The 12,128-nt window shown below is 42.1% G+C and overlaps 1 protein-coding gene across 1 annotated transcript; it reads right to left on the minus strand.

The window, feature by feature from the left end:
• Positions 1 to 1,411: 1,411 nt before the first annotated feature.
• On the minus strand, positions 1,412 to 3,085 carry LOC115433203 (E3 ubiquitin-protein ligase TRIM39-like). Its single transcript, XM_030154486.1, has 3 exons — positions 2,833 to 3,085; positions 2,206 to 2,544; positions 1,412 to 2,133 (listed from the first exon to the last, which is right to left on the minus strand). Exons 1-3 carry the CDS (start codon positions 3,083 to 3,085, stop codon positions 1,412 to 1,414), a joined length of 1,314 nt encoding a protein of 437 aa, XP_030010346.1.
• Positions 3,086 to 12,128: the final 9,043 nt, after the last annotated feature.

Here is a 12,128-nt window from a genome sequence, read left to right on the forward strand (position 1 = left end):
AGTTTTGACTTTTTTTCTCTAATTCAGTTCGTTTTAATTCGTTTGTAGAGCAATTTTGCTAGTTTTTATTAGTTTTTGTTATTTTCTAAATGCTTAGTCTTAATTTCGTTTTAGTTTCTTTATCTCTTTTCTCTTCTTCTCTGTGGTCGTATTCAAATCAGTCCCAGACAGGACTCTGCTGCTTTAGTCTCCATGTTTCCAGGTAGAGTGGGGACCAGAGGACGACTGGAAACCACAAGTGAACACAAGTGACGGACCCTTAAATATCAGATGGTGACAACAGATAAAATTGCTTGAGGGAAATAAATCGATTTTATATCAATCCGACATTAACAAAGATGAAAATGAAGGGAATTTTATCCAGAATTTTTATATGTTTTAGTTAGTTTTTTAAACACAGAATGCAGTTTCAGTTAGTTATCATTTTTTTCTTTTAATTATAGTTTTTATTTGTTTCAGTTAACGAAAATGTTTTTATAATTCTAGTTCTCGTCATTTCATTAGTTTTTGTTAACGATAATAACCTTGGTTCCACCACAGAACAGTTTACCTCCACTTTCCTGAAACACATCTAGAAACTGACTTGCACAAACTTTGGCACTGATATTTGTCGGTAAATGTGAGTTTTTTGCTTCTCACATGTCCTCGTCTTCTCAACCGTCAACAAGGAAGTGAATGTGGTGACGTACATGTCACGTAGAGGGGGGTGGGTGAAAGGGGGCTAAGGTGATTGGTCAAATTTTCGGAAAATTCACGGTGGTTGGACAAAATTGCAGCGCCTCGCAGAATTTGCAGTGATTGGTTGAATTCATGTTAATAGTTGCGATCACAACATTGCAAATTCGTGGAGGGACTGTCAAATGAATTGAGTGGATTTCAACTTCAATACGCTTTTATTCTGAAAATATTTGAATAAATGATGAGTCCTCTCTATATATTTGGTCTTAAATATTATGGTATAACCTCCGTCTGAGCTGATGTGAAAATAATTACAGTTTTTACAATAATTACATGTGTTTGTTTGTGAACAAACAGAAAACAACTCATTTCGAATGAAGACAGTATATGACTGTATTTAATAAAGCTGATGAACAGAATCTTTACTGCTATTATTGAATATTGAATTTTCCTGAACACTTCTATCATTTAAATGTATAGAAATCAATCCCATAATTTAAACACATTCCCAATCCCAACATTTGAATTCCAGTTCACATTAAAACACCATCATTATCATTGGATTAAATCACAGACATCAGAATGAGTCCAACCAGGATTATTCTCAGCACTAACGTTAGTATTTCAGTGCATTTGGATCCAGATTCATTCATGTTCAAACAGTTTACATCATCACTAAGTTTACTGACTCCAGTAAATCAGAGAAAATGTTTCCATTGGATGAGTTTGTTCTTCAGTGTGTGACAGGAGTGATGATCAGAGGAGCAGAGTTTAGACCTCCAGCGTTAGGGTTAGCTGATCGACCTGGATCGAAAATTGGTAGGAGTTTATCACTGAAGCAGCAGCCAGTGAAGGAGTAGAAGAGAACTGAAGAATCTACGTCATAAAAGGAGACCAGACCCTCCTCATAATCCACAAACACCCCCACCTTCTGAAGATCAGACTTCACAGACAGACAGACACAAGGATCAGCAGCAGCTATGTACAGATTTCCATTTATCAAACAGATGGTCCAGTATCCGAACCGAGGTCTCGGTAGGATCCCTTCTTTCCTGTTGATGGACTCGCTGACCACTCCTAAAGTCCAGTCAGTCTTTCCTTTGACCTGAACCTCGAAGTAAAACCTGCCTGAAGAGAAACTCTGCTTCGCTACGACGCAAAGGCCATGACAGAATCTCTGTGGTTTGTCTGGAAGGTTCTTCCTTTCATCACCATAATGAACCTGTTTTCCATCATCAGACAGGAGGAGGTTAGGATGGGCTGTGTCTGGATCCAGAGTCACATCCATCTCATACTCTTGGACTCTCTTCAGCTCAGCTTCAACCACCTTCTCCTTCTTCTCCTTCATGTCTTCTCTGAGTGTGTCCTCCAGCTGATACAGAGCTCTCACCACAGTCCCCTCATATGATGGTGGACGGACACTGACCTTTGTCCAGGTCTTCATGGATGGAGCAGCTTTTATACATGTGAACCTCTGGACAAACTGGAGGTGGTCTTCAGAGCCTGAGAGCTGCTCCACCTCAGTGCTTCTCTTCTTCAGCTCACAGATTTCCTGTTCCAGCTCTTTGATGAAGTCTTCAGCCTGTTTCTCAGTGCTCCTCTGCTTTTCTTGGATCTTCTCTTTGAACTGATCCAGACTTCTTGGAACAGACTCCATCAGAGCAGTGTAGACCTCAACACCTTCTGCTTCCTCTGTGTCTGCAGCGTTCTGACTGAGCTCCACTGACTGTTGGATCTCCTGGATCTTCAGTTGTCTCTCCTGGATCATCTGCTGAATTTCAGCTTCGGTCTTCTTCAGATCTGGCTTCTGTTCTTCATGTTCGTCTTTCAGAGGAACAAACTCATGGTTCTTGTGGTCTACAACAGGACAGAACACACAGATACATGTGTGGTCGGTTTTACAGAACAGCTCCAGAGGTTTGTCGTGTTTCTTACACATCCTGTCTTCCAGGTTCTCCACAGGGTGGATCAGCTGATGTAATTTCAGTCCTGAAAGTTTCAGATGAGGTTCCAGATGAGTCCGACAGTAGGAGGTCAGACACACCAGGCAGGACTTCAGGGCCTTCAGTTTGGTTTGAGAGCAGATGTCACAGGGAACTTCTCCTGGTTTGGCAGCTTGTTGGTCTGAGCTGGAGATGTTTGGTTCATGTTCAGCTTCATGTTCAGCTTCATGTCTGAACTGAGCCACCATCTCTGAGATGAACGTGTTGATCTTCAGCTGAGGTTTTGTGTTGAAAACCTCTTTACACATGGGACACTGATATGGGACATTAACCCCCCAGTGTTCAGAGATGCAGGATTTGCAGAAGTTGTGTCCACATGGTATTGTGACTGGATCAGTGAAGACTTCCACACAGATGGAACACAGGAACTGATCTTCAGATCGGACACAACCGGCAGCAGCCATATCTACGGACCAACAGAACAGATACAACACTGAAATATTTGAATTATATCATCAGTGTTTATCATCATGTGATCATTTACAGTAAGGAGACTCATAAAAGTCCTTTATGGTCTTCAGATAAGTGTGACTGCTCAGTCACATGACTCTACAGCAGTGTTTAAAATCCATGACGTCAGTCCAATACTTTGACTGTGAAATGTTCTGGAAGTTCTTTGAAGTGTAACTGTAGAAAATGATATTGGAAACAAAAGCAGGAAGAGACGAAGAACTAATGTCCAGACCATCTAAAGGACATGAACTGGATATGAAGATAATTTTAATTCTTTATTATGAAAGCAAATAGAAAAAAGACAAACAAAAAATATAGTTTTGAAACAAAAAATCAAGATTTGAAAACAAAAATGAAGGTTTCAAAATTTTTAAGCTCAACAAAATTGATTGTGTTTTTATTTTCTTTCATTTCAAATCTGAAACTTCTGCTTCCAGGCCAAAATGTTGAGTCATTTTAAAGGTTTTGTTTGCCAGTCCAAAGTTTTTGCACCTCTAAATCTTTTGCAAATCAAAACTTTTGCTTGTAAATTCAACTGAATGTGATGGGTGGGATCTACACGAGCAGAAGGGCTGGATTTCTGTTGGTAGTTTGCTTCAGATTGACAGTGTGCCTGGTGCTCCCGCCCACTTGAACACGGGGCGGCTCCGGTGCACAGCTGGGGTTCAGCTCGGAGCCCTGGGGCACCATGTTCCCCCCATGTTCAAGTGGGCGGGAGCACCAGGCACACTGTCAATCTGAAGCAAACTACCAATAGAAATCCAGCCCTTGTGCACGTGTAGATCCCACCCATCACGTTCAGTTGAATTTATAAGCAAAAGTTCTTGATTTGCCAAAGATTTAGAGGTGCAAAACCTTTGGACTGGCAAACAAAACCTTTAAAATGACTGAACATTTTGGTCTGGAAGCAGAGGTTTCACATTAGAAATGAAAGAAAATGAAAACACAATTGATTTAGTTAAGCTTAAAAGTTTTGAAACCTTCATTTTTGTTTTCAGATCTTGATTTTTTGTCTGCCTGTTATTCCCTCTGCTTGCATAATAAAGACTAAATGTTCTTCATAGCTGTAATCATCTAGAATGTGTGTAAATCCTGTTGGTTTATCCGTGTGGTTCAGTGATAGGAACCATTTCAGGAGAGTTGGTGTGAAATGAATCCAGTTCTATGTGTGTGTTTGGAGTTGAAATATGATGTTAAAGCTGTGGTTCAGCTCAGATAAACTCACCAATGAGACTTGAACCAGATGTGATGAAGTCGTTTCAGGTTGGTTGGACGGTTCCACAGACACGTCTGCAGCTCAGATCACACTGACAACAACTAATACTGTCATTTCTGGGAAATGATCTTTGTTCTGTTGAATGTGGCTCCGCCTCTGATCTGTTTCCTGGTTGATGTGTTTTTGTTTTGTTTTTTTTATTGTTTACTTGGAAAAGCAGATCTTACAGAACTTCCCTTTCGAGTACAATTCAATATCCACACATCAAATTTCAACAAAGGCGATGATCCAAGTTTTTTAGTAGAATATAGAACTTATACAGAAAAAAAACAAACGAAAAAGAAAACTGGGCTGGAGGAGAGGGCTTGTTCCACTTCTTCTTCAACAAGATAAAACACATCCATGTGTGTATGTTTACATGAACCTAAACACAAATGTATATCATATAAATGTTTTCACATCAGATATATTCAATTCACATCATTTACAGGTTTGACATAGTTTGTCCATTTGGACCAAATAGTGGAAAAAGCTTCCCTTTGACCCTTCAAACAAAATGTCCACTTCTCCAGAAAGTAAATGTCCTGTACGATGTCCATCCATTCTTCCGTTGTGGGTGCTTCAGACTTTAACCATTTTCTACTGATAGTCTTTCTGCTGCAAAAGCATCAACATTTTTTTTAATCTTTCAGAGTCCAGTTCTCACATGAAATATCTCCTATAAACAGGGCTTCACATTTACAAGGAATTGTTTCAGTAAACAGACCCTCCAGGATTTTGCAGGCTTCTTTTTTTTTTATTGTTGTGGTCTAAAATGCCTGATTTTGCTGCAGCTTTTCCAAAAAATTGAGGTGAAAGTTGTAATGATTTAAAGTCACAGGAACATGGGCATTTGCAAATTACCGAGAACAGTCTTTTTTGAGTTTTTAGCATTAAAAAGTACCAGGAAGCAATGATTTTAAACAAAACAGGCTTTATTTTCATTCATTCATTTATTTGTTTTGAGCAGACGAAAAAATTAAACATGTTTTTTGAGTTCAAGGAAATAATATCAGAGCAAATACATTAATAAATAAAGACAATCAAGACAAAATATCAATTGTCATGTACACTAGTAATAACAAAATAAATTTAATGTGTACTGCTCAAAAAGGAGTGGGAAGAAGAAAACTGATTAAATCCCACCCACATCTCACATTTATACAACACAACACATGACTTTAGCTTCTTTAATGACATAGTAGAATATTTAGGATTAGGGTGAGATGGGTTATATGCACACACAGACACACATGCACACGCAGAGACACACATGCACACACAGACACACATGCACACGCAGAGACACACATGCACACGCAGAGACACACATGCACACGCAGAGACACACATGCACATGCAGAGACACACATGCACACACAGAGACACACATGCACACACAGACACATGCACACACAGAGACACACATGCACATACAGACACACATGCACACACAGACACATGCACACACAGAGACACACATGCACATACAGACACACATGCACACACAGACACATGCACACACAGAGACACACATGCACACATAGAGACAGACATGCACACACAGAGACACACATGCACATAGAGACACACATGCACACACAGACACAAATGCACACACAGACACACATGCACACACAGAGAGACATGCACACACAGACACATGCACACACAGAGACACACATGCACACACAGAGACACACATGCACACATAGAGACAGACATGCACACACAGACACAAATGCACACACAGACACACATGCACACATAGAGACACATATGCACACACACACACATGCACACACAGACACACATGCACACATAGACACACATGCACACAAAGACACACATGCACACACAAAGACACACATGCACACACACAGACACACATACACACACTGACACACATGCACACACACAGACACACATGCACACAGAGACACACATGCACACAAAGACACACATGCACACATACCGACACACATGCACACACAGACACACATGCACACAAAGACACACATGCACACACAAAGACACGCATGTGTAGCCAGGTGTAAAACACACACACTTATTAGAGTACAGTAAAAGGAGAGACTGTTTATTTTCTTTATTTATTTTGCATCGTCAGAGTGTCGATTTTCCTATTGCATTTGAATGCACCGCTCAGCTCGCATGGTCCCACGAGGGGTACCTAGTTTTTCAGCAGCCAATCAGAGGCTACGCAGGCCACGCTCAGCCTGTCGGCTCAGAGGCAAAGTGCAGGTGCGTTGCTCTTCCGGTCTTTTTCCGATCTCAGCCAGAGGAGAGAGGGTAGCTGCCTGCTAAGAGGAAGAGAAAAGCGGGAGAAAAACCTAGAGTTTACCTGTGAAAAAAAAGAGAAAAGAGAGAATCGGAGTACTCACCCACGGGAGGTCCAGAGCCGAGTGACTGAACGAAGGAGAGAGTTACGTCGGTAAGACGAGTCAATTATCCGGCGGGAAAAAAAAAACTTGTTGGCGCTTACCGCCATCGTCCATGCTAATGCTAGCTCTGTGCCTAACAGGCTAACTGCTAACCTTTCATCCAGAGAGCCGCTGCGAGGTCCGACATCGGCAGGCTCCGCTTTGATACACGGAGAGCAACGGTGAGAAATGTGTCTTTTTAGATGCTATGGTGCAATTTTCCTCTGGTTTTCTGGATGTTGAAAAAACAGTAGTGCTACTATGTTTATAAGAGCAAACTGAAGTGAATAATGGTGAAATACTTTATATGCACATTGTGTTTATTATTTTATGCTGATGTGTATGTAATTAAAGGGGAAGTGTTTAATTTTTCTCATGTCAATTTAAAGGAGAAAAGAGTAATTTGGCATGTTGTACTGAATGTAAAAGAATATTTTATTTTGTATTATGCAAATTATTGAAAAGTTATGTTATTTCAACTGAGTTTAAGGTAACTAGAGGGTAATTTTTGGTGCAGTTCTCTGACATGAATAGGCCTATAGTGTAAGAGCACATTAAGCACACTTCTTTAATACCTCTGTGTCTAACTCAAAATGTGTACGGTTATGTTTTTTTCCACATGGTTCTGATATAGTTATAAATGATATTTTGAATGTTAATGGTTACTTACCATAAGTATTATTGAACCACTGTTCACATGAACAGGTAAATGTGTGAGCACTTTAATGTTTAGTTCTCATAAATGATACACTTAAGACTGAACGTTGTACAACTAAAATAGAGATTTAAGATTTGAATAGAGATGAAGATTTATGTCAGAATTAGATGTTATGGTGTACATCTTTTGACATTTGATATCCCTAATGATGCATCAGAGAATGGACGGTGTTGAATGTAAATTATGTGACCTGTCTACAGGTCAGGTTTTTTTTAGGACGGAAGAATTCGAGGTTCAGGACAAACTTCCTGCTGTGATAGATGGCGAGCCAACCACCCTGAAGAAAGATCAGCACCGAGGAGATATCCACGTACCCACTCATTCACACACATATGATACACTTACATTACACTGCAAGGACTTTTGGAATCAGGTGAACTTGCAATAACTTCACAACAAGAAAACCTGCAAAAAACTTCTATTTTATTTAAGGGCCCCAACAGACATTTTTGTTTCAAGTGTGCACACGATATTTTTTTTCTTTCTTTTTTTTCTGACTGTTTGGGTTATTATTTTTGTATTCTGTACAAATTTGACAATTTACTTTATCCACTGTAAAAATTGTAAGAGTGGCTACTCAACTGTTACTCCTGCGTTTGCCTCTTTATTGTTGCTCAGTACAGTGGCTCCTTCCGAATTTAGTTTCTTCTGATTCTGGTCCAGATCTTTTAATTAGTCCAATCAGCTATTACACTGTAATTCACTTTTATATTTCTAAAATTGGTGACAGAAGTGGCGAGCCAGCCAGGAGCCATTTGATTTGAGCATCAATATTGAAGTAATGACCAGTATGGATTTCATAGAAAAGTCTGGTGTCAAAGTTCCAAATGCAGTTATTGTCAGTGGGAATACGCAGGTGGCTGAACAAGATGAACAAGTGATTGACTTTCTAAAACAGTATGGTAAAATTGAGAGAATCCTTTTGGTTGATGATTCACAGTCCGAGTTCTTTAAAAACCTGATCGTTGAATATTCTAACGGTTCAGCCTTAGAAGGTTTAGAACCTCACTTACCGTACACGTGCACAGCACAAGGTGATTCCACAGTTGTCTATGAAGTTAAGACACTCAGTAGCGTGTATGCTACCAAGGTTGGAAGTGATGTTACTAAGACATACTTAGCTGAGCTCAAGCAACTAGCTAAAATGAGTGGCAAAGACTATGGTGAGGTGTTAAAAGAGATGATGTCTCAGATTGGGGAAGATGTTGAAGCCATGCAGCACACAACTGAAGAATCCTCCCCCACACATGTTGAGACCACTGTCCTATCATCACCTGCTTATAAAGAGAAACAGTATCACACCTCACCTTCGGACGTTACACCAAGCAACAATGGTGCCACTGATCATGGTTCCCTCATGAATGGAGCGAGGGCACTATCCCTTTCAGTAAATGAATTGAACCCACCTGACATCCAGAAGGTCGTGGTCGAGCATATTATACAGAGGCAAGACGTTGTCCCACACATCCAGTCCCAGGTGAGACTCCGCTCCTTCTCCGGCAAGACTCCCAGACCTAATAATGAAACTGATTATGACACATGGCGCACACACATTGAGTTGCTCCAAAATGATCCCAGCATGTCCCCCCTGCAAATATCCAGAAAAATCCATGAGAGCTTGCTTCCACCAGCAGCTGACGTAGTCAAGGGCTTACGGCCTGAGTCACTGCCTGCAGCCTACCTACAGCTTCTAGACTCAGCCTTTGGTACTGTGGAAGATGGGGAGGAGCTTTTCGCTCAGTTCCTGAACACTCTCCAAGACCCAGGTGAGAAACCATCCACATACCTTCATCGGCTCCAGTTAGCCTTAAACCGAGCCATGAAAAGGGGGGGAGTTATACATGAGGAAGCAGACAAACATCTTCTTAAGCAGTTCTGCAGGGGGTGTTGGGATAACACCTTGCTCAGCGCCCTGCAACTGGAGCAAAAGAAGAGCAGCCCACCCCAATTCTCAGACCTCTTGCTAATGATTCGTTCCGAAGAAGATCGACAGCAAGCAAAATCTCATCGCATGAAAAAGCATATTGGCATTACAAAGCAAAGAGCTCAAGTGCAGTTCCATGATGCCTATGTTTGTGAACCAGAGGAGAAGGGTGGGAGTAGTATCAGTATTATTGAGGATCTGAAAAAGCAAGTGGCAAGTCTGCAAAGCCAACTAACGACATTCATGTCACAGAAAAACACAAAAGGGGCTAGCAGCAAGGGATCTGCAGCTAAGCCACAGAGCAGGATGTCAAAACCAAATGATACAGATGTGCAAAGACAAACTAAAAAGAAACAGACATACAAACCCAAGCCCTGGTACTGTTTTAACTGCGGTGAAGACGGGCATATCGCCCTCTGCTGCACCGTCCCTGCAAACCCCAACCTAGTGGCAGAAAAGAAGAAGCAGTTGGAGGAAAAACAGTACCAGTGGGAAGCACAAAATGGTTCAAACTCACCTTTAAACGGCTAACAGTTCCTGTTGTGGGACAGACAGGGACTGAGAAGAGTCAACAGCGTCCCTCCAACGTAGACAGTGAAGACAAAACTCCTGTTAAAACGAACAAAGTCAATACACCAGCGAAGAACATCAAAACTCAAACATGTTCCAGCCTACGGCATTCAAAACAGAATCAACCTTTCCAACTCCCCACCCGGTTGGTTGGTATTAAGAGTACAGCTCAGGTGACTGTGAGAGGTGAAGAGGTCAACTGCCTACTTGACTCAGGCTCACAAGTTACCACCGTACCCGAGTCATTTTACAAGCAGTACCTTTCAGAGCAGAAGATTAAACCACTTCATGACCTCTTAGAAGTGGAAGGTGCAAATGGACAGCTGGTACCTTACTTTGGCTATATAGAAATGACCATAACCTTTCCAAAAGACTTCATAGGAACTCCAATAGATATAAACACACTTGCTTTGGTTGTCCCCGACACTTCACAATCCCTCATGCTCATAGGCACAAACACCTTAGATGTACTGTTTGACATTTACTCAGAAAGTGATTTAAACAATCGCCAGCCCCTTCCACATGGCTACAAAGTAGTTTTCAAGGTCATTGAGCTGAGACGGAAGGAGGCAAGCAACGACCACCAGGGGGTAGTGAAAATGCAAGGCAAGATGCCTCAAGTCATCCCAGCCGGTGAAACAGTAGTGGTGGAGGGAGTTGCTCTGGTCAATGGTCTTCAGGATGAGAAATCCGTCATCATTGAGTACCCATCATCGTCCCCCTTGCCAGGTGGCCTGCTAGTAAAAGCTGGTCTAGTTGATTTCCCTCAGCTACGGCCCCATAAGCTGCCAGTCGTCATAAGCAATGAATCTGGTCATGACGTTGTCATCCCTGCTAAGTGCACGATTGCAGAGATTAGTGCTTATCAGACCATCTTATTAAAGGAGCACAATATAGCCAAGCAATCAGAACCCCTCCAGAAACACCCAGAGACCCAGTCCTCCCAAGAGCCCACCTTAACTTTCAATTTCGGTGATTCCCCAGTCCCACTCGAATGGAAGCAGCGCATCACTCAGCAGCTTAACAACATGGCTGATGTGTTTGCACAGCATGACCTGGATTTTGGCCGGACGGATAGGGTAAGACATCACATAAAACTCTCAGATGAAAGTCCCTTCAAACTACGTGCCCGACCAATCCATCCACAGGACATTGAAGCTGTCCGAAGGCACATTAAAGAGCTTCTTGATGCGGGAGTTATCAGGGAGTCAGAGTCGCCATTTGCGTCACCCATAGTGGTAGTCCGGAAAAAGAACGGTCAAGTCAGGCTGTGCATCGATTATAGACGTCTAAACCTCCAGACTATAAAAGATGCATACAACCTTCCAAAGCTGGAGGACACATTCTCAGCCCTCAGTGGGTCTCAATGGTTCTCAGTTCTTGACCTAAAGTCAGGGTACTACCAGATTGAGGTTGAAGAGGCAGACAAACCGAAGACAGCCTTCGTGTGTCCACTTGGATTCTGGGAATTCAACAGGATGCCTCAAGGTGTGACGAATGCTCCCAGCACATTCCAAAGATTGATGGAACGGTGCATGGGGGATATGCATTTGAAAGACGCGTTGGTCTTCCTTGATGATGTAATCGTATTTTCCAGAACCCTTGAAGAGCACGAAGAAAGACTCATGAAAGTGCTAACTCGTCTCAAAGAGTTTGGGTTGAAGTTATCCCCAGAAAAATGTGTCTTTTTCCAGACATCAGTCCGTTATCTGGGTCATGTAGTCTCCAGAAATGGCGTTGAGACAGACCCTGAGAAGATTTCAGCTCTTAAGACATGGCCTGTCCCCCAGACCCTACGAGAGCTGAAATCCTTCCTCGGTTTTGCTGGGTACTATAGGAGGTTCGTTAAGGGCTACTCCAGCATTGTAAAGCCTCTCCACAACTTAACCTCCGGCTACCCACCTCTCCACAAGAAATCAAAAGTGAAACTAGCAGACATAAGACAGCAAACAAACCAATACTATGACCCAAAAGAACCCTTTGGAGGGCGCTGGACGCCAGCTTGCCAGCAAGCCTTCGAGGCAGTCATCCAGAACCTCACTACAGCCCCTGTCCTAGCCTTTGCTGACCCCCAGAAACCCTATAT

The sequence above is a fragment of the Sphaeramia orbicularis genome, chromosome 14, assembly GCF_902148855.1.
Source record: "Sphaeramia orbicularis chromosome 14, fSphaOr1.1, whole genome shotgun sequence".
In the NCBI taxonomy this organism is placed as follows: Eukaryota; Metazoa; Chordata; class Actinopteri; order Kurtiformes; family Apogonidae; genus Sphaeramia; species Sphaeramia orbicularis.

Bases quoted from the DNA above. Each gene is read 5' to 3' on its own strand.
- LOC115433203 (XM_030154486.1), bottom strand. From the start codon at position 3,085: ATGGCTGCTGCCGGTTGTGTCCGATCTGAAGATCAGTTCCTGTGTTCC. The intron at 2,545-2,832 runs CTGAACATGAAC...GTGTGTTCTGTC, and splicing joins ACATGAAGCTGAACATGAAG to CTGTTGTAGACCACAAGAAC. The intron at 2,134-2,205 runs GCACTGAGGTGG...CATGTATAAAAG, and splicing joins CTGTGAGCTGAAGAAGAGAA to CTGCTCCATCCATGAAGACC.